At 53.5% G+C, this 21,410-nt stretch overlaps 3 protein-coding genes across 5 annotated transcripts in view; all 3 read left to right on the forward strand.

Moving 5' to 3' along the window:
- Positions 1 to 8,090, forward strand: part of renbp (renin binding protein) — a 9,193-nt gene extending 1,103 nt beyond the window's left edge. Inside the window, exons 3-12 of one of the 3 annotated variants that reach the window (XM_080497106.1) lie at positions 88 to 163; positions 228 to 303; positions 1,367 to 1,575; positions 2,653 to 2,880; positions 2,987 to 3,068; positions 5,450 to 5,625; positions 5,795 to 5,926; positions 6,719 to 6,806; positions 7,655 to 7,837; positions 7,974 to 8,090. In XM_080497106.1, coding sequence (XP_080353232.1) covers positions 88 to 163; positions 228 to 303; positions 1,367 to 1,575; positions 2,653 to 2,880; positions 2,987 to 3,068; positions 5,450 to 5,625; positions 5,795 to 5,926; positions 6,719 to 6,806; positions 7,655 to 7,728 — 1,141 coding nt within the window. In that variant the 3' untranslated portion in view covers positions 7,729 to 7,837; positions 7,974 to 8,090. Of the gene's footprint in view, positions 1 to 87; positions 164 to 227; positions 304 to 1,366; positions 1,576 to 2,652; positions 2,881 to 2,986; positions 3,069 to 5,449; positions 5,626 to 5,794; positions 5,927 to 6,718; positions 6,807 to 7,654; positions 7,838 to 7,961 lie in introns of all 3 variants that reach the window. The other 2 variants (XM_080497107.1, XM_080497105.1) reach the window with 2 other exon arrangements.
- Positions 8,091 to 8,226: 136 nt separating this feature from the next.
- Positions 8,227 to 15,962, forward strand: LOC308130604 (uncharacterized protein). The gene is made up of 3 exons (XM_080497008.1): positions 8,227 to 8,475; positions 10,479 to 12,516; positions 15,263 to 15,962. Exons 1-3 carry the CDS (start codon positions 8,459 to 8,461, stop codon positions 15,728 to 15,730), a joined length of 2,523 nt encoding a protein of 840 aa, XP_080353134.1. The 5' UTR covers positions 8,227 to 8,458; the 3' UTR covers positions 15,731 to 15,962.
- Positions 15,963 to 17,279: 1,317 nt separating this feature from the next.
- On the forward strand, positions 17,280 to 20,252 carry LOC308130702 (uncharacterized protein). The gene is made up of 3 exons (XM_080497137.1): positions 17,280 to 17,390; positions 18,088 to 18,612; positions 19,549 to 20,252. The coding sequence occupies exons 2-3, from the start codon at positions 18,091 to 18,093 to the stop codon at positions 20,248 to 20,250; spliced, it is 1,224 nt and encodes a 407-aa protein (XP_080353263.1). The 5' UTR covers positions 17,280 to 17,390; positions 18,088 to 18,090; the 3' UTR covers positions 20,251 to 20,252.
- Positions 20,253 to 21,410: the final 1,158 nt, after the last annotated feature.

Here is a 21,410-nt window from a genome sequence, read left to right on the forward strand (position 1 = left end):
AGCACTCAGGTGACGTAGCACTCAGGTGTGAACTTGCTCCGTCCTGTCACAATGTTCCGGTGAAGAACGTGTCTCTGCTTGTTCCAGAGGGTTCTTCAGCTGCCTGGGCCGCGACGGCCAGGTGTACGACCAGCTGAAGTACGTGTGGCTGCAGGGCCGACAGGTGAGGCCGCGCCCGGCCGTACGTCCACCGAACCCTCCTCCACCTCACCTGCTGCTGTTTCCAGGTGTGGATGTACTGCCGCCTCTACCGGACCATGGAACGCTTCCGCCGGCCGGAGATCCTCCGAGCTGCTCAGGCTGGTCAGTGGACAGCCTGAACGCACACACACACACACACACACACACACACACACACACACACACACACACACACACACACACACACACACACACACACACACACACACACACACACAGGGTGGTCAGTAGTCCAAGTTTTCCAAGTGACTCATTTACAGACTTTAAGAAGCACTGACCCTCCATGGTAACACTGATACAATACTCTTTTAGCCACTTGGATCCTGACTTGGGTCCTGACTTGGGTCCTGTCTTGGATCCTGACTTGGGTCCTGTCTTGGATCCTGACTTGGGTCCTGACTTGGGTCCTGACTTGAGTCCTGACTTGGGTCCTGACTTGAGTCCTGACTTGGGTCCTGTCTTGGATCCTGACTTGGGTCCTGACTTGAGTCCTGACTTGGGTCCTGACTTGAGTCCTGACTTGGGTCCTGACTTGGGTCCTGACTTGAGTCCTGACTTGGGTCCTGACTTGGGTCCTGTCTTGGATCCTGACTTGGGTCCTGTCTTGGATCCTGACTTGGGTCCTGACTTGGGTCCTGACTTGAGTCCTGACTTGGGTCCTGACTTGGGTCCTGTCTTGGATCCTGACTTGGGTCCTGACTTGGATCCTGACTTGGGTCCTGACTTGAGTCCTGTCTTGGATCCTGACTTGGGTCCTGACTTGGATCCTGACTTGGGTCCTGACTTGAGTCCTGACTTGGGTCCTGACTTGAGTCCTGACTTGGGTCCTGACTTGGATCCTGACTTGAGTCCTGACTTGGGTCCTGACTTGGATCCTGACTTGGGTCCATTGGATCCTGACTTGGATCCTGACTTGGGTCCTGACTTGGATCCTGACTTGAGTCCATTGGATCCTGACTTGGGTCCTGACTTGACCAGAACTGGGTCTGGCCGGTCTGAGAGTGTCCCAGCAGCTGTAGGACCAGCAGGTCTTCGTCCTGTGAATGTTTCGGGTTAGACCCCTCAGAGTCCAGCAGGAGACCAGAACGCCAGAGAACTGAAGGCTGTCGGTCCGTTGCTCAGACTGAGGAGTGACGATGAAGAAGATCTTCTTTTCATGTTTCAGGAGGACAATTTCTGAGGAAGTTTGCTCGTGTGAACGGCGGCGGTGGCGGCGGCGGCGGTGGCGGCGGCGGTGGCGCCCAGTGGAAATGTTCTTTCTGCTTAACGAGAACCGGTGAAGCCGTGAAGGTTCAGAGGACGGTCTTCAGCGAGTGTTTCTACGTCATGGCCATGGACGAGCTGAGTCGAGTCACTGAGGACCAGGAGCTGCAGGTACCGAGACGAAAGACAGGGCTGCTCTGGTGGAGCTGGTAGGGGTAGGGGGGGGCTGCTCTGGTAAAGGGGGGCCTGCTCTGGTAAAGGGGAGCTGCTCTGGTAAAGGGGGGTGCTCTGGTAAAGGGGAGCTGCTCTGGTAAAGGGGGCTGCTCTGGTAAAGGGGGGGGGGGCTGTTCTAGTAAAGGGAGGGCTGCTCTGGTAAAGGGGGCTGCTCTGGTAAAGGGGGGCTGCTCTGGTAAAGGGGGGTGCTCTGGTAAAGGGGGGCTGCTCTGGTAAAGGGGGGTGCTCTGGTAAAGGGGGGTCTGCTCTGGTAAAGGGGGGTGCTCTGGTAAAGGGGTCTGCTCTGGTAAAGGGGGCTGCTCTGGTAAAGGGGGGTCTGCTCTGGTAAAGGGGGGTGCTCTGGTAAAGGGGGGTCTGCTCTGGTAAAGGGGGGCTGCTCTGGTAAAGGGGGGTGCTCTGGTAAAGGGGGGTCTGCTCTGGTAAAGGGGGGCTGCTCTGGTAAAGGGGGGTGCTCTGGTAAAGGGGTCTGCTCTGGTAAAGGGGGGTGCTCTGGTAAAGGGGGCTGCTCTGGTAAAGGGGGGTGCTCTGGTAAAGGGGGGTCTGCTCTGGTAAAGGGGGGCTGCTCTGGTAAAGGGGGGTGCTCTGGTAAAGGGGTCTGCTCTGGTAAAGGGGGGTGCTCTGGTAAAGGGGGCTGCTCTGGTAAAGGGGGGTCTGCTCTGGTAAAGGGGGGGCTGCTCTGGTAAAGGGGGGTGCTCTGGTAAAGGGGTCTGCTCTGGTAAAGGGGGGTGCTCTGGTAAAGGGGTCTGCTCTGGTAAAGGGGGGCTGCTCTGGTAAAGGGGGGGTGCTCTGGTAAAGGGGGGTGCTCTGGTAAGGGGGTCTGCTCTGGTAAAGGGGGGCTGCTCTGGTAAAGGGGGGGTGCTCTGGTAAAGGGGGGTGCTCTGGTAAGGGGGTCTGCTCTGGTAAAGGGGGGTGCTCTGGTAAAGAGGGGCTGCTCTGGTAAAGAGGGGCTGCTCTGGTAAGGGGGGGCTGCTCTGGTAAAGGGGGGTCTGCTCTGGTAACTGTGCTGTGCTGCAGCTGGAGGCGGAGCAGATGATGGAGCAGCTGGTCCACTGGGTGCGGGTGGACCCGTCGGGTGTGGGCCGTCCGGAGCTCCCTGGCGACCCCCCCAGCAGCAGCATGGCCGTCCCCATGATGCTGCTCTGCCTGGTGCAGCAGCTGACCGACGGCCGGGGGCCCGAGCGCCGCCTCCACTACCGCCAGCTAGCTAGCTGGTGTGTCCAGCAGGTCCTGCAGCACGTCCAGGTGGGGGCCGCCGTCCAACGTCCACTTTAGTGTGTGTGTGTGTGTGTTCGTTGTGTGTGTGTGTTTATTGTGCGTTTATTGTGTGTGTGTGTTTATTGTGTTGCAGAGAGGAGGCACGGCGGTCCTGGAGAACGTCTCGCTGGACGGAGAGGAGCTTCCTGGCTGTGCAGGACGACTGCAGAATCCAGGTGAGACGATCTGAGCCGCCGCTTCCCCCCTGTGCTGGACATGTCCTCACCCTGAGACACCCCGGGACACTTTGAGACACTTTATGACACTCTGAGACACCCCGGGACACTTTGAGACACTTTATGACACTCTGAGACACTCTGGGACACTTTGAGACACTTTATGACAGTCTGAGACACCCTGGGACACTTTGAGACACTTTATGACACTCTGAGACACCCTGGGACACTTTGAGACACTTTATGACACTCTGAGACACTCTGGGACACTCTGGGACACTTTATGACACTCTGGGACACTTTGAGACACTTTATGACACTCTGAGACACTCTGGGACACTCTGGGACACTTTATGACACTCTGGGACACTTTGAGACACTTTTTGACACTCTGGGACACTTTATGACACTCTGGGACACTTTGAGACACTTTATGACACTCTGGGACACTTTATGACACTCTGAGACACCTTGAGACACTCTGTGACACTTTGAGACACTTTATGACACTCTGAGACACCCTGGGACACTTTGAGACACTTTATGACACTCTGAGACACTCTGGGACACTCTGGAACACTTTATGACACTCTGAGACACCCTGGGACACTCTGGGACACTTTATGACACTCTGAGACACCCTGGGACACTTTGAGACACTTTATGACACTCTGAGACACCCTGGGACACTTTGAGACACTTTATGACACTCTGAGACACCCTGGGACACTTTGAGACACTTTATGACCCTCTGAGACACCCTGGGACACTCTGGGACACTTTATGACCCTCTGAGACACCCTGGGACACTCTGGGACACTTTATGACACTCTGAGACACCCTGGGACACTTTGAGACACTTTATGACACTCTGGGACATTTTGAGACACTTTATGACACTCTGAGACACTCTGGGACACTTTATGACACTCTGAGACACCTTGAGACACTCTGGGACACTTTGAGACACTTTATGACACTCTGAGACACCCTGGGACACTTTGAGACACTTTATGACACTCTGGGGCATTTTGAGACACTTTATGACACTCTGAGACACTCTGGGACACTTTATGACACTTTATGACACTCTGAGACACCTTGAGACACTCTGGGACACTTTGAGACACTTTATGACACTCTGAGACACCCTGGGACACTCTGGGACACTTTATGACACTCTGAGACACCCTGGGACACTTTGAGACACTTGATGACACTCTGAGACACCCTGAGACACTTTGAGACACTTTATGACACCCTGGGACACTCTGGGACACTTTATGACACTCTGAGACACTCTGGGACACTTTATGACACTCTGGGACACTTTGAGACACTTTTTGACACTCTGGGACACTTTATGACACTCTGGGACACTTTGAGACACTTTATGACACTCTGGGACACTTTATGACACTCTGAGACACCTTGAGACACTCTGTGACACTTTGAGACACTTTATGACACTCTGAGACACCCTGGGACACTTTGAGACACTTTATGACACTCTGAGACACTCTGGGACACTCTGGAACACTTTATGACACTCTGAGACACCCTGGGACACTCTGGGACACTTTATGACACTCTGAGACACCCTGGGACACTTTGAGACACTTTATGACACTCTGAGACACCCTGGGACACTTTGAGACACTTTATGACACTCTGAGACACCCTGGGACACTTTGAGACACTTTATGACCCTCTGAGACACCCTGGGACACTCTGGGACACTTTATGACACTCTGAGACACCCTGGGACACTCCGGGACACTTTATGACACTCTGAGACACCCTGGGACACTTTGAGACACTTTATGACACTCTGGGACATTTTGAGACACTTTATGACACTCTGAGACACTCTGGGACACTTTATGACACTCTGAGACACCTTGAGACACTCTGGGACACTTTGAGACACTTTATGACACTCTGAGACACCCTGGGACACTTTGAGACATTTTGAGACACTTTATGACACTCTGAGACACCCTGGGACACTTTGAGACACTTTATGACACTCTGGGGCATTTTGAGACACTTTATGACACTCTGAGACACTCTGGGACACTTTATGACACTTTATGACACTCTGAGACACCTTGAGACACTCTGGGACACTTTGAGACACTTTATGACACTCTGAGACACCCTGGGACACTCTGGGACACTTTATGACACTCTGAGACACCCTGGGACACTTTGAGACACTTGATGACACTCTGAGACACCCTGAGACACTTTGAGACACTTTATGACACCCTGGGACACTCTGGGACACTTTATGACACTCTGAGACCCCCTGGGACGCTTTGAGACACTTTATGACACTCTGAGACACCCTGGGACACCCCGGGACACTCTGTCCCCAGGACACGCCCTGGAGGCCGGCTGGTTCCTGCTGCAGTACGCCGAGCAGCTCGGAGATCCACAGATCCAGAAAACTGCAGTGGACAAGTTTGTGAAGCTGCAGTTTGAGACGGGCTGGGACAAGGAGCACGGGGGACTGTTCTACTTCCTGGACGTGGACGGACACTGTCCCACACAGGTGTCTCTCACACACACACACACACACACACACACACACACACACACACACAGAACTGCACAAGGAGAGGAAAACAACCGCAATTATGAAGTGAAACGAACAAACAAGTGTGTGTGTGTGTGTGTGTGTGTGTGTGTGTGTGTGTGTGTGTGTGTGTGTGTGTGTGTAGCTGGAGTGGAGCATGAAGCTGTGGTGGCCTCACTGTGAGGCTCTGGTTTCCTTCCTCGTGGCCTTTAGTCAAACCAGAGACCCGCAGCTTCTGGAGACGTTTTACCAGCTTTATGACTACACCTTCAAACATGTGAGTTCACACTGTGCTACACCCTGCTATACTCTGTTACACCCTGCTACACCCTGCTACACTCTGCTACACCCTGCTACACCCTGCTACACCCTGCTACACTCTGCTACACCCTGCTACACCCTGCTACACCCTGCTACACTCTGCTACACCCTGCTACACTCTGCTACACTCTGCTACACACTGTTACACACTGTTACACTCTGTTACACACTGTTACACCCTGCTACATTCTGTTACACACTATTACACACTATTACACACTATTACACACTATTACACACTGTTACACCCTGCTACACACTGTTACACACTGTTACACTGTGCTACACACTGTTACACACTGTGCTACACCCTGCTATACTCTGTTACACACTGTTACACACTGCTACACCCTGTTACACACTGTTACACACTGTTACACCCTGCTGCACCCTGCTACATTCTGTTACACACTATTACACACTATTACACACTATTACACACTATTACACACTGTTACACCCTGCTACACCCTGCTACACACTGTTACACACTGTTACACTGTGCTACACACTGTTACACACTGTGCTACACCCTGCTATACTCTGTTACACACTGTTACACACTGCTACACCCTGTTACACACTGTTACACACTGTGCTACACCCTGCTATACTGTTACACACTGTTACACACTGTTACACACTGCTACACACTGTTACACTCTGTTACACTGCTGTGTGTGTGCGTGTGTGTGTGTGTGTGTGTGTGTGTGTGTGTGTGTGTGTGTGTGTGTGTGTGTGTGTGTAGTTCCCTGACTCCAGGAGTGGTGAGTGGTTCGGGTATCTGACTCAAGAAGGGAAAGTCGCTCTGGATTTTATCGGCGGTCCTTTTAAAGGTGAGCCCATGTTGTGGGAGCAGCAGGTGACCTCTGACCTCTGACCTCTGACCTTGACCTGCAGCTGCACTGTGGACCATGACAGTGGTGTGACACTGACCTGTCACTGACACCACTGCCCACAGCGCCCCCTGCTGACCCTCCAGGCTCAGTGCAGCCTGACCTCAGACATGTGACCTGAAGTTTCCATGACTCTGGTCAGCAGTCATTTTCACAGAACGTACAGAACGTACAGAACACATAGAACGTACAGAACATACAGAACGTACAAAACATACAGAACTTACAGAACACATAGAACATACAGAATGTACAGAACTTACAGAACACATAGAACATACAGAATGTATAGAACACACAGAACATACAGAACGTATAGAACATATAGAACACACAGAACGTACAGAACATATAGAACGTAAAGAACACACAGAACGTACAGAACATATAGAACACACAGAACATACAGAACATATAGAACGTATAGAACATATAGAACACACAGAACATACAGAATGTATAGAACACACAGAACGTACAGAACATATAGAACGTAAAGAACACACAGAACGTACAGAACATATAGAACACACAGAACATACAGAACATATAGAACGTATAGAACATATAGAACACACAGAACATACAGAACGTATAGAACACACAGAACGTACAGAACATATAGAACGTACAGAATATATAGAACACACAGAACGTATAGAATGTATAGAACACACAGAACGTATAGAACGTACAGAACATATAGAACACACAGAACGTACAGGATTCCGGCTGGCGGTGCCACAGATTCTGATCAGTCATGTGACGGTGCTCTGTGTGGTCCTCAGGGTTCTTCCACGTTCCTCGCTGTCTCTACATGTGTGAGCAGATTCTGGATGATCTGCTGGCTCACAAAGACTGAACCTGGAACTTAGAACCTGGAACCTGGACCTGGACCTGAAACCTACAACCTGGAGACCATGTCTGTGCATAGCAGAGCCTGAATAAAACCAGTGAGGCGCCCGGACAGCGTCTGGCACCTGGTGCCATGCTCATCGGCACCTGGTGCTCATTGGCACTGTGAACAACTTGTCTTCTCATCCTCATTTCACTCAACAGCATTTTGTTTACGTTTTCTCTCACATCCAAAAACAGGAAGTGCTCCAGGACCAGAACCAGGACCAGAACCAGAACCAGGACCAGAACCAGAGTCCATTCAGGGATTTTACCCGTCGTCCTCCAACAGTCTCGTTTTTTTACACTCAATAAAATCTTTAAGCAACAGTTTGGTTTTTCATGAACTAATCCTAACCCTCAGATTCAAAGAACAAACCCTAGAGTATCTATTTCTATAGCTCTATGATGTGACGTCACCAACAAGCGGAAGCAACGGTAGCCGAGAAGGGAAGGAGGAGTGAAACGAGCCGGAGCGACGGTGTGAAGAGAAAACGATCAAAACAAACATGGAAACTCAGGATTATCTGCAAACGATCCGCAGAAGAGCCGCGAGAGACTGAAGGTCCGAGGAGAGCGTCCGAGGGGGCGGAGCTCCGCCGCGCGAGGCACCGGGCGGCCGACGAATCACCGATCGACCACGCTGATCGATCATACCGCCGATCGCATCGATCGATCACACACCTTCAGCAGGAGACATGGAGGCAGCTCTCGGGTACGGGTGTGTGTGTGTGTGTGTGTGTGTGTGTGTGTGTGTGTGTGTGTGTGTGTGTGTGTGTGTGTGTGTGTGTGTGTGTGTGTGTGTGTGTGTGTGTGTGTGTGTGTGTGTGTGTGTGTGTGTGTGTGTGTGTGTGTGTGTGTGTGTGTGTGTGTGTGTGAGAGAGAGTTACTGGCATCACAGTCTGTCTGAATGTAGAAAATAAGCAAGGCCAGTACTACAATACTAGAATACTACTGATAATACTCCTGACCCTCCTGCACTGGGAGGAGTGAGTCTGACGTCACGATGAGTGAATCTGACGTCCTGATGAGAGAGTCTGACGTCACGATGAGAGTCTGACGTCCTGATTGGTGAGTCTGACGTCATGATGAGTGAATCTGACGTCCCGATGAGTGAATCTGACGTCCCGATGAGTGAGTCTGACGTCACGATGAGAGTCTGACGTCCTGATTGGTGAGTCTGACGTCATGATGAGTGAATCTGACGTCCCGATGAGTGAATCTGACGTCCCGATGAGTGAGTCTGACTCACGATGAGAGAGTCTGACGTCATGATGAGTGAGTCTGACGTCCCGATGAGAGAGTCTGACGTCACGATGAGAGTCTGACGTCACGATGAGTGAGTCTGACGTCACGATGAGTGAGTCTGACGTCACGATGAGTGAGTCTGACGTCCCGATGAGTGAGTCTGACTCACGATGAGAGAGTCTGACGTCGCGATGAGAGAGTCTGACGTCGCGATGAGTGAGTCTGACGTCGCGATGAGAGAGTCTGACGTCACGATGAGTGAGTCTGACGTCACGATGAGAGAGTCTGACGTCCTGATGAGTGAGTCTGACGTCACGATGAGAGTCTGACGTCACGATGAGTGAGTCTGACGTCCCGATGAGAGAGTCTGACGTCCCGATGAGAGAGTCTGACGTCACGATGAGTGAGTCTGACGTCACGATGAGAGAGTCTGACGTCACGATGAGTGAGTCTGACGTCCTGATGAGTGAGTCTGACGTCATGATGAGAGTCTGACGTCATGATGAGTGAGTCTGACGTCACGATGAGAGAGTCTGACGTCCCGATGAGAGAGTCTGACGTCACGATGAGAGAGTCTGACGTCACGATGAGTGAGTCTGACGTCATGATGAGAGTCTGACATCACGATGAGAGAGTCTGACGTCCCGATGAGTGAGTCTGACGTCCCGATGAGTGAGTCTGACTCACGATGAGTGAGTCTGACGTCACGATGAGAGAGTCTGACGTCACGATGAGTGAGTCTGACGTCCTGATGAGTGAGTCTGACGTCATGAGAGTCTGACGTCACGATGAGTGAGTCTGACGTCACGATGAGAGAGTCTGACGTCACGATGAGTGAGTCTGACGTCCCGATGAGAGAGTCTGACGTCACGATGAGTGAGTCTGACGTCACGATGAGAGAGTCTGACGTCACGATGAGAGTCTGACGTCATGATGAGTGAGTCTGACGTCCTGATGAGTGAGTCTGATGTCATGATGAGAGTCTGACGTCATGATGAGTGAGTCTGACGTCACGATGAGAGAGTCTGACGTCCCGATGAGAGAGTCTGACGTCACGATGAGTGAGTCTGACGTCCCGATGAGTGAGTCTGATCGTAGCGGTTGTGTTGGTTGATTAGCAACAGGCGTTGAATGTCTTTATTGAGCACTGATGAAAAACACGTAAATCACTTTCCTCACTGGTCTCACGGCCAAGTCCGGGATTAGAATGAACGCGAGCCGAGTGAAGGCCGGTTCGTCCTCCGTATTCATCCTGGCAGTAAATAGGTCCAGGGAGTCGTACTACCAACATAACTACTACATCTAGTGGCCAAACACTTTGTGCGGTGGAGTCGTTATCGTCCATTTATCGTTATCGAGGTGAACTGCTCAACATATCGTGATATCGGTTAGAGGTCATGTCGCCCAGCCCTACTATCAGACGTCCAACGCGTCCTAAACCTGATGTGTCTCTGCTGTTGTGTGTTGCAGGGGGACGGGGGTCTTCTACCAGGCGATGCCTGCAATTGGAGCCGACGGAAAGAGGATCATGAAGCTCATTCCTGTCCAGATGGTCAACGGACAGTATGTTCAAACTCAGACCAGCAAACCAAAAGCGGCCCGACCCTCCCAGCCGGCAGCCCTGGAACCACACCGCTTGGCTCCGAAGCCCCCCGCGGGTCCCGCTGCCGCGCAGCCATGCGGTAGGACGGTGTCCTCTGGGAAGGTCCCGTCCACCCCTGTGGATCCTGGCCTCAGTCGGTTGCTCATCCAGCAGCAGCCGCAGGCCGTCAGTGTTTCGTCCAAAGTCCCTCTGAAGACGGCGTTTGGCACAACTGGTGGCGAGTCGGTTCCAGGCGCCGGTCCGGTCACCGCCAACTCTCCCGCTGTCCCCAAAGGACAGTACCTTCAGATTCTTCCGCCCAATGCTCAGGTGTGGACCGTTCCAGCATCTCAACTGCCCCAGGGTATCAAGACCCAGATCGTTACGTCACAGGGGACCTCCTCCCCGACTCCAGGTGCCCTCAATGTGGTCTTTGTGTCTCCTGTGACCACTGTGGGTCCCGGCGTGAGTCCACCAGGAGAACCCAGCGCTGGCTCACTCAGACAGCTTCCCGCGACATGTAGACAGACTTCTGCCGCAAAACCACAGTTGAAGCTGATCCCAAAGGTTTCACACAGACCCAACAGTCCCACGAGGTGGGTGGTGGAAGAGGTGGGCGACACGGCAGTTGCGAATGGGAAACCGTCTCATTCGTCCAACTTCTTTCAAACGGACCACCAGGGCGGCGCTGTCTACAAAGAAGCGTGCCTCCAATCCAGCAAGGACCACGGCGCAGAAGCACCCGCCCTCCCGAGGAGGTGGGTGATCGAAGAAGAACACGTTGCTGCTGGCGCTTCTCCGTCGGCCGCCTCCGAGATCCTTCGTGTTCTGTCCGGGACAGAACGAGTCGACGAGTCTCCGCCCAGTCAGGGACGGAAGGACACTTTGCTCATGTGCAACGGGAAAGTGTTCTACGTGGCCAAAAAGAACGACCCGTCATTTCAAGCCACGAGTCCAACGAATGGCTCTGAATTCCAACAGACCGTGGCCTCTTGTTCCGCCCCCGCTCGTGTGGACGGAACCGCGGCCAAGAGCCGAGCCGAGCGGAGAACCCTCGGTGAGGTGGACGAGGTCATCGATCTGTGTGACGAGGAGGAACCTCCTCAAGGACCGGTGGCTCCGCCCGATGAAGACAACGTCATCTTTGTCTCGTATAGTCCCCCCAAATCCCAGTCCGGCTCAACGTCCCACAACGTCCCACTGGTGGTGCCGGGGACGGTGAGGGAGCGGGCGGACTGGAGACGCTCCGGAGAACCTGAACCCACCTGGCCAGCTGGTCTCCATGTGGCCACGAGCAACCTGCCCGACGTTCTGGAGGTGGATGCAGAGACGGAGAGTCCTGGTGATCAGAGCAGGACAGAGACAAAGAGTCCTGGGGATCAGAGCAGGAAGGAGGCGGAGAGCAGGACGGAGACAAAGAGTCCAGGAGATCAGAGAAGGACGGAGACGGAGAGTTCTGGAGATCAGAGCAGGACGGAGACAAAGAGTCCTGGAGATCAGAGAAGGATGGAGACGGAGAGTTCTGGAGATCAGAGCAGGACAGAGACAAAGAGTCCTGGAGATCAGAGCAGGATGGAGACGGACAGTCCTGGTGATCAGAGCAGGACGGAGACAAAGAGTTCTGGAGATCAGAGCAGGACGGAGACGGAGAGTCCTGGAGATCAAAGCAGGATGGAGACAAAGAGTCCTGGAGATCAGAGCAGGACGGAGACAAAGAGTCCTGGAGATCAGAGCAGGACGGAGACGGAGAGTTCTGGAGATCAGAGCAGGACGGAGACAAAGAGTCCTGGAGATCAGAGCAGGACGGAGACGGAGAGTCCTGGAGATCAGAGCAGGACGGAGACAAAGAGTCCTGGAGATCAGAGCAGGACGGAGACGGAGAGTCCTGGAGATCAGAGCAGGACGGAGACAAAGGACAGCGTGAATGTAAGAACACGAACAACTTCGTTCCGGTTTGTCAAACAGATTGTTTTACAGTTATCACTGTTCATTTCACTGCAGTTTGAATGTGTAGCACATTTATTTCAAGGTATTTTTACTGAGAAAACCAGACGATTGCAGTTGAACAAACTTCAGGGACTGGAAAGAAAAACTCTCCTTTAACAGGAAGAAACCGTAGAACCAGAATCAGAGGAGACTTTCTGTTGTTCCAGTTGGGGTTAGAGGACCGATGGAGACGATAGACGGACAGATTGGGTAGGAGGTAGGGATTCAGACCCGGTCTTGGGTAGGAGGTAGGGATTCAGACCCGGTCTTGGGTAGGAGGTAGGGATTTAGACCCGGTCTTGGGTAGGAGGTAGGGATTCAAACCCGGTCTTGGGTAGGAGGTAGGGATTCAGACCCGGTCTTGGGTAGGAGGTAGGGATTCAGACCCGGTCTTGGGTAGGAGGTAGGGATTTAGACACGGTCTTGGGTAGGAGGTAGGGATTCAGACACGGTCTTGGGTAGGAGGTAGGGATTCAGACCCGGTCTTGGGTAGGAGGTAGGGATTCGGACCCGGTCTTGGGTAGGAGGTAGGGATTCAGACCCGGTCTTGGGTAGGAGGTAGGGATTCAGACCTGGTCTTGGGTAGGAGGTAGGGATTCAGACCCGGTCTTGGGTAGGATGTAGGGATTCAGACCCGGTCTTGGGTAGGAGGTAGGGATTCAGACACGGTCTTGGGTAGGAGGTAGGGATTCAGACCCGGTCTTGGGTAGGAGGTAGGGATTCAGACCCGGTCTTGGGTAGGAGGTAGGGATTCAGACACGGTCTTGGGTAGGAGGTAGGGATTCAGACCCGGTCTTGGGTAGGTGGTAGGGATTCAGACCCGGTCTTGGGTAGGAGGTAGGGATTTAGACACGGTCTTGGGTAGGAGGTAGGGATTCAGACCCGGTCTTGGGTAGGAGGTAGGGATTCAGACCCGGTCTTGGGTAGGAGGTAGGGATTCAGACCCGGTCTTGGGTAGGAGGTAGGGATTCAGACCCGGTCTTGGGTAGGAGGTAGGGATTCAGACCCGGTCTTGGGTAGGAGGTAGGGATTCAGACCCGGTCTTGGGTAGGAGGTAGGGATTCAGACCCGGTCTTGGGTAGGAGGTAGGGATTCAGACACGGTCTTGGGTAGGAGGTAGGGATTCAGACCCGGTCTTGGGTAGGAGGTAGGGATTCAGACCCGGTCTTGGGTAGGAGGTAGGGATTCAGACCCGGTCTTGGGTAGGAGGTAGGGATTTAGACACGGTCTTGGGTAGGAGGTAGGGATTCAGACACGGTCTTGGGTAGGAGGTAGGGATTCAGACCCGGTCTTGGGTAGGAGGTAGGGATTCAGACCCGGTCTTGGGTAGGAGGTAGGGATTCAGACCCGGTCTTGGGTAGGAGGTAGGGATTCAGACCCGGTCTTGGGTAGGAGGTAGGGATTCAGACCCGGTCTTGGGTAGGAGGTAGGGATTCAGACCCGGTCTTGGGTAGGAGGTAGGGATTCAGACACGGTCTTGGGTAGGAGGTAGGGATTCAGACCCGGTCTTGGGTAGGAGGTAGGGATTCAGACCTGGTCTTGGGTAGGAGGTAGGGATTCAGACACGGTCTTGGGTAGGAGGTAGGGATTCAGACCCGGTCTTGGGTAGGAGGTAGGGATTCAGACACGGTCTTGGGTAGGAGGTAGGGATTCAGACACGGTCTTGGGTAGGAGGTAGGGATTCAGACACGGTCTTGGGTAGGAGGTAGGGATTCAGACCCGGTCTTGGGTAGGAGGTAGGGATTCAGACACGGTCTTGGGTAGGAGGTAGGGATTCAGACACGGTCTTGGGTAGGAGGTAGGGATTCAGACCCGGTCTTGGGTAGGAGGTAGGGATTCAGACCCGGTCTTGGGTAGGAGGTAGGGATTCAGACCCGGTCTTGGGTAGGAGGTAGGGATTCAGACACGGTCTTGGGTAGGAGGTAGGGATTCAGACACGGTCTTGGGTAGGAGGTAGGGATTCAGACACGGTCTTGGGTAGGAGGTAGGGATTCAGACACGGTCTTGGGTAGGAGGTAGGGATTCAGACCCGGTCTTGGGTAGGAGGTAGGGATTCAGACCCGGTCTTGGGTAGGAGGTAGGGATTCAGACCCGGTCTTGGGTAGGAGGTAGGGACTCTCCAGTCACTTAAGCAGACAAGGTTCAGCTCGTTGCTCTCAGATGGAGACAGGAGGCTCAGACCACAAACGTCTTGTTCAACAGTTAAAGTGCAGGGGGAGCACTCTGAACCTCCATCAGTCTGAACCTCCATCAGTCTGAACCTCCATCAGTATAAACCTCCATCAGTATAAACCTCCATCAGCTGGACTATAAAATGCTCCAGGGTGAAGCCGCTTCACTGCAGCTTCATTAAATAGAAAACTTTCACAGTAGAGGACCTTCTGTAGAAAGCATAGGAGCCTCCAGGTGGCAACACTGAGAACCAAGTGTTCTGTAGAGAACCTAGGAACCTCCAGGGGGCAGCGCTGAGAACCATTATTCTGCCTCCTCTTCTACTTTCAGAAAGTTCTGATATCAATACACAGCAACTCAAATGTAAAGGACGAGCGTTGTAGGTTGAAGTCCTTGAGCATTCTTGAATGTTTCTGTCAGGTTCCCTTGATGATCTTCAGACGATCCGCCTGGTTCCGCCTCTGATGTCTCCGTCGGTGCCCACTGACAGTGTTTGGTGTGTCCCTGCCTCCAGGTCTCCACCAGGTGTCCACACATGAGCACCGCGGAGTGGTCCCGTACGACGGACGCTCAGCTCCGGCAGATCCACGGGGTCACGGCCGAGGTCCAGGTGGTCCTGCAGAGGGTGGACGAAGCGGCTCCCCATCCGGAGGACAAGGATCGGGGACCAGGCTCTGCCCCGGAAGACGGGGACGTCTGGCCGAACGCTCGGCGCCTGGGCCGGACCAGGAAACGCACCATCTGTAAATGCTGCGGTCCCGAAGCCACGTCCAGCACCCGGGTAGCGGGGGACGGGCCGACGGAGCCGCCTGGTAAGAAAGGGTCCGGAGCCAAGGCGCCTGCGGGAGAGGACCTGCCCTGCAGGAGACACGGCGGTCAAGACATCAGGGCCAGGCAGGACTGGGGGAACTCTAAAGACCTAAAGCAACGCGTCCGCATCAGGACGGTGCAAAGCCTCCTCCATGAGACGCTCAGGACGTGAGCGGACCTTCCTTCACGTGTGTCCCGAGTTCCACGGTTTGGGGACGGACCTGATGCTAGCGAGTGATGAACACTGGCGCCGTGCTCTGCGGGAGAACAGACGCCGCGCTCTGAAGGAGGAGTCCAGGCCTGACTCACTGGTCCTCCCGGTCCCAGAATTCCGAGGACAAAAAGTTCCAAGAACTTTGTTTCAGTTTGGAAAACGAAAGGGAGTGAGCTATGCTAGCACTGGTTTCCATGACGACACTTCGTACTGTGTTCACTTTGAGCAACGGGGGTCTTGTTTTGGCTCCAGAAGTTGGGGGTCAGGGGGGATGGGGGGTCAGAGGCTTGGGGGTCAGGGGGTTGGGGGTCAGGGGGGATGGGGGGGTCAGAGGCTTGGGGGTCAGGGGGTTGGGGGTCAGGGGGGATGGGGGGTCAGGGAGTTTGGTAGGAGTCAGAGGGATGGGGTCAGAGGGTTGGGTGTTTGTGCATCAGGGGGTTGGGTGTTTGAAGGTCAGAGGGTTGGGGGTCAGGGGGGATGGGGGGTCAGAGGGTTGGGGGTCAGGGGGTTGGGTGTTTGAAGGTCAGAGGGTTGGGGGTCAGGGGGTTGGGGGTCAGGGGGGATGGGGGGTCAGGGGGGATGGGGGGTCAGAGGGTTGGGGGTCAGGGGGTTGGGTGTTTGTGCATCGGGGGATGGGGGTCAGGGGGTTTGTGGGTTCAGACACGAGTGTTTTGCCTTAGATTGTTTTCCTGATTCAGGAAAAAGAAGGATGTAGAACTATTACTTATTTTATTAAAAAACGTTCAACCAAATTTCAAAGACTTTTTACTTCTTTAACTGGTAAAATAAACCTGAAGCGCATCGGTTCAACTGAAAAGGTCTAGAGTGAGCAGGTAGTGATCTGGAACACAAAGGGGATCTAGAACACCGGGATAAGATTTTAAGAATAGAAGAGCAAAGACGCGTGGGACGTGGTCTTCAGACCTGCTGCTGGAGACCACGTCCACATTGTCCTGAAATAGTCTTCTGCTCTTTGGGACAGGTCTGGTTCTCTGAAGCCCCGTTTCCACCCCAGAAACAGTAGAGGATGGAACGGTATAGTCCTTTAAGTTTTGGGTTTCCATCACACAAAAAGTAGAGGATGGAACAGTATGGTCCTTTAAGTTTCGGGTTTCCATCACACCAACTTTTCCCCCCCTCCCAACAATTTTTCCCTGAGTTTTCCATGTGATAGAGCTTTTCCTCAGCTTTAAAATGAGGTGTTATTTGTGTTGCTACGTGGACTAGCGAGTGAGCTACCAATGTTTTTGTGGATCTTCTAGCCTGGGATCCATTAGTTTAGATCCAGCAGGAGACCTATCCAAGATGGCGGCGCTTGAGGCTTCTTGTGGTTTAAATCTGTGTGTGTGTGTGTGTGTGTGTGTGTGTGTGTTTTCAGTTGTTTTCAGTGTTTCATGTTAGTTCCAATGTTTTGTGTATTTCAAAATACGTGTTCATGTATAATCTATGTTTATTTATCTATGTCTATAGGTCTATGATGTTTTCTACCAACCCGGAAAAGCTTCTCCCGGTGAAGTCGCACGCAATCTCTCTCTCTCTCTCTCTCTCTCTCTCTCTCTCCTCCTCCAACTCCCTCTCTCTCCCTCTCTCCCTCCCTCCCTCTCTCTCTCTCTCTCAGGTAAGATCTGATCTTTACTCTGTTTTTCTCGAATTTCAGTCTGTTTTGTGTGTGTGTGTGTGTGTGTGTGTGTGTGTGTGTGTGTGTGTGTGTGTGTGTGTGTGTGTGTGTGTGTGTGTGAGTGTGAAAGTCCATCTTTCATTTTATTGGTTCCTGTTGTTGAATCTTCATTATGTTTGATGTCTTTACCGTCACAGCTGGAAAACAAATGTTTTAATTAATACTTAACTCTGTTCTCATTGACTGAGTCTGTTTGTGGTTTGAGGTCTGCAGCAATGCTAATGCTAATGCTGTGTGGTCAGGCAGGTCTGCAGCAATGCTAATGCTGTGTGGTCAGGCAGGTCTGCAGTAATGCTAATGCTAATGATGTGTGGTCAGGCAGGTCTGCAGCAATGCTAATGATGTGTGGTCAGGCAGGTCTGCAGTAACGCTAATGCTGTGTGGTCAGGCAGGTCTGCAGTAACGCTAATGCTAATGCTGTGTGGTCAGGCAGGTCTGCAGTAATGCTAAAGCTAATGATGTGTGGTCAGGCAGGTCTGCAGTAACGCTAATGCTAATGCTAATGCTGTGTGGTCAGGCAGGTCTGCAGCAATGCTAATGCTAATGCTGTGTGGTCAGGCAGGTCTGCAGTAACGCTAATGCTGTGTGGTCAGGCAGGTCTGCAGTAATGCTAATGCTAAGGCTAATGCTCCCGCAGGTCATGGACGTCCTGAACCAGCTGCAGATCTTCGTCCCGGTGGAGGCCGAGGTGACGACCGTCCCCCTGAGCAGTCTACCGCGGGCGGTGCAGAGGCGCATCCACCTCCAAGGCCCCCGTCAGGACGGCCCCGGCGGCCCCTCCCCCCCTCCCGAGGTCACGTGGATCTGCCCGGTGCTGCTGCGGAGGCCGGGCCGGCGAGCGGCGGGCTCCGCCCCCGGCAAGCTGAGCTCCGCCCTGAGGTCCCGGGGCGGCGCCCTGCAGGCCCCCGTCCAGATGTCCATCGTGTCTCCGAACCGCGCCGCCTACACCCTGCTGCGTGGCGCCAACCCCGGCAGGCTGACGCACCGCGGCCCCCCCATCGGCCCCCCCGGGGCGCCGCCAGCCGCCGTCCTGACGGACCGCGGCACCGCCATCGCGCTCTACCGCGGACACATCTACCTGTCCGTCAAGAGGCAGGCCGGACGCCGCGGCTCCAGGCCGGCGGTCCAGACTTCATCTGAGGCGTCGACGAGCCAGAGAGAGGTACGGGTTGTTGGTTCTACCATAGAGCTGCAGTTGGTTCTACCATAGAGCTAGCCTCAGGGTTGTTGGTTCTACCATCGAGCTGCTTGTTGGTTCTACCATAGAGCTAGCCTCTTGATTGTTGGTTCTACCATAGAGCTGGTTGTTGGTTCTACCATCGAGCTGCTTGTTGGTTCTACCATAGAGCTAGCCTCAGGGTCGTTGGTTCTACCATAGAGCTGGTTGTTGGTTCTACCATAGAGCTAGCCTCTTGATTGTTGGTTCTACCATAGAGCTGGTTGTTGGTTCTACCATAGAGCTGGTTGTTGGTTCTACCATAGAGCTAGCCTCAGGGTCGTTGGTTCTACCATAGAGCTGGTTGTTGGTTCTACCATAGAGCTAGCCTCTTGATTGTTGGTTCTACCATAGAGCTAGCCTCTTGATTGTTGGTTCTAACATAGAGCTGCTTGTTGGTTCTACCATAGAGCTAGCCTCTTGATTGTTGGTTCTAACATAGAGCTGCTTGTTGGTTCTACCATAGAGCTAGCCTCTTGATTGGCGGTTCTACCATAGAGCTGGTTGTTGGTTCTACCATAGAGCTGGTTGTTGGTTCTACCATAGAGCTAGCCTCAGGGTTGTTGGTTCTGCCACAGACCAGGACAGGAAGTGATGTCACAGCGCCTCTCTGGTGTTTCATTGTTTATCAGAACAGATTAAATGACGACGGTTCTTTGTCTCAGTAACGACTCCTGCTGAGCTCGTCTTCGTGACCAGAGCAGGACTGTGGTCCAGGTCCTGGACTGTGGTCCAGATCCAGGTCCTGGTCCAGGTCCTGGACTGTGGTCCAGCTCCAGGTCCAGGTCTCCGGTGCAGGTTCAGAGCAGGACCAGGCTCTGCTGGAGGAACCTGCTGCTTCACACCACAATGGAGGTTAACCTGCTGTGCTCTGTCCACCAGGGGGCGCCGGCCCAGCAGGGGGCGCCGAGTCACCAGGGGGCGCCGAGTCACCAGGGGGCGCCGAGTCACCAGGGGGCGCCGGCCCAGCAGGGGGCGCCGAGTCACCAGGGGGCGCAGAGTCACCAGGGGGCGCCGGCCCAGCAGGGGGCGCTGAGTCACCAGGGGGCGCCGACCCAGCAGGGGGCGCCGACCCAGCAGGGGGCGCCGGCCCAGCAGCGGGCGCCGAGTCACCAGGGGGCGCCGACCCAGCAGGGGGCGCTGAGTCACCAGGGGGCGCCGGCCCAGCAGGGGGCGCCGACCCAGCAGCGGGCGCCAAGTCACCAGGGGGCGCCGACCCAGCAGGGGGCGCTGAGTCACCAGGGGGCGCCGACCCAGCAGGGGGCGCCGACCCAGCAGGGGGCGCCGGCCGACTCCAGGTCTGAGCCGCAGCGCAGCCACCGAGCTGCAGGAGACCAGCAGGGGGCGCCGACCCAGCAGGGGGGGGAGTCCATCAGCGACGGCCAAGAGGCTCAGAGCCACAGCAGCCAGGCCGAGGGGAGCAGCAGGGGCCAGTCCATCGGTCCGGGGGCCTCATCATCATCATCATCATCTTCATCATCCTCATCCTCCCAGTTTGACTTCAGTGCACTGGCTCAACAGGAGATGATCGCTGGGATGAAGGCCAGACTACAACGGAACCAAGCTGCTGTCAACAAACTGTAGTGTTGGACCAGGACCAGGACCAGGACCTGGACCTGGACCTGGTCCTGGTCCTGGTCCAGGTCCTGGACAGTTGTGTGTCTGTTGACCTGTGATGGTAGGATGAAGAAGCTGCTTCCTCACATTTATTTCCAGCAGAGTTCATCATCATCATCATCATCACCATCATCATCATCATCATCATCATCAAATGTTTTCAATAAAATTGTGTTGGAACACGACTTTAACGTTTCTCACTGTAACCTGCATCAGCTGATCAACGTAGGAACCAGAGAGAATCTAGAAAGGAACCAGAGAGAATCCAGAAAGGAACCAGAGAGAATCCAGAAAGGAACCAGAGAGAATCTAGAAAGGAACCAGAGAGAATCGTGAAAGGAACCAGAGAGAATCTAGAAAGGAACCAGAGAGAATCTAGAAAGGAACCAGAGAGGATCGCGAAAGGAACCAGAGAGAATCTAGAAAGGAACCAGAGAGAATCTAGAAAGGAACCAGAGAGAATCTAGAAAGGAACCAGAGTGGATCGCGAAAGGAACCAGAGAGAATCTAGAAAGGAACCAGAGAGAACCGTGAAAGGAACCAGAGAGAATCTAGAAAGGAACCAGAGAGAATCTAGAAAGGAACCAGAGAGAATCTAGAAAGGAACCAGAGAGGATCGCGAAAGGAACCAGAGAGAATCTAGAAAGGAACCAGAGATAATCTAGAAAGGAACCAGAGAGAATCCAGAAGGAACCAGAGAGAATCGTGAAAGGAACCAGAGAGAATCTAGAAAGGAACCAGAGAGAATCCAGAAAGGAACCAGAGAGAATCCAGAAAGGAACCAGAGAGAATCCAGGAAGGAACCAAAGAGGATCGCGAAAGGAACCAGAGAGAATCTAGAAAGGAACCAGAGAGAATCTAGAAAGGAACCAGAGAGAATCCAGAAAGGAACCAGAGAGAATCCAGGAAGGAACCAGAGAGAATCTAGAAAGGAACCAGAGAGGATCGCGAAAGGAACCAGAGAGAATCTAGAAAGGAACCAGTGAGGAACCAGAGAGGCGTCATGGACCTGCAGAACCAGAGTCGGAGGAGGAGAACCATCAGGGTGTTCCGTTTGTTTTGACTTGCTTTAATGTCGTTACACAAATTAAATGAAGCCTCGATTAACTGGTTCTGAAAGCTGTTGA

This window comes from Blennius ocellaris, assembly GCF_963422515.1.
Source record: "Blennius ocellaris genome assembly, chromosome: 5".
NCBI classification, from domain to species: domain Eukaryota; kingdom Metazoa; phylum Chordata; class Actinopteri; order Blenniiformes; family Blenniidae; genus Blennius; species Blennius ocellaris.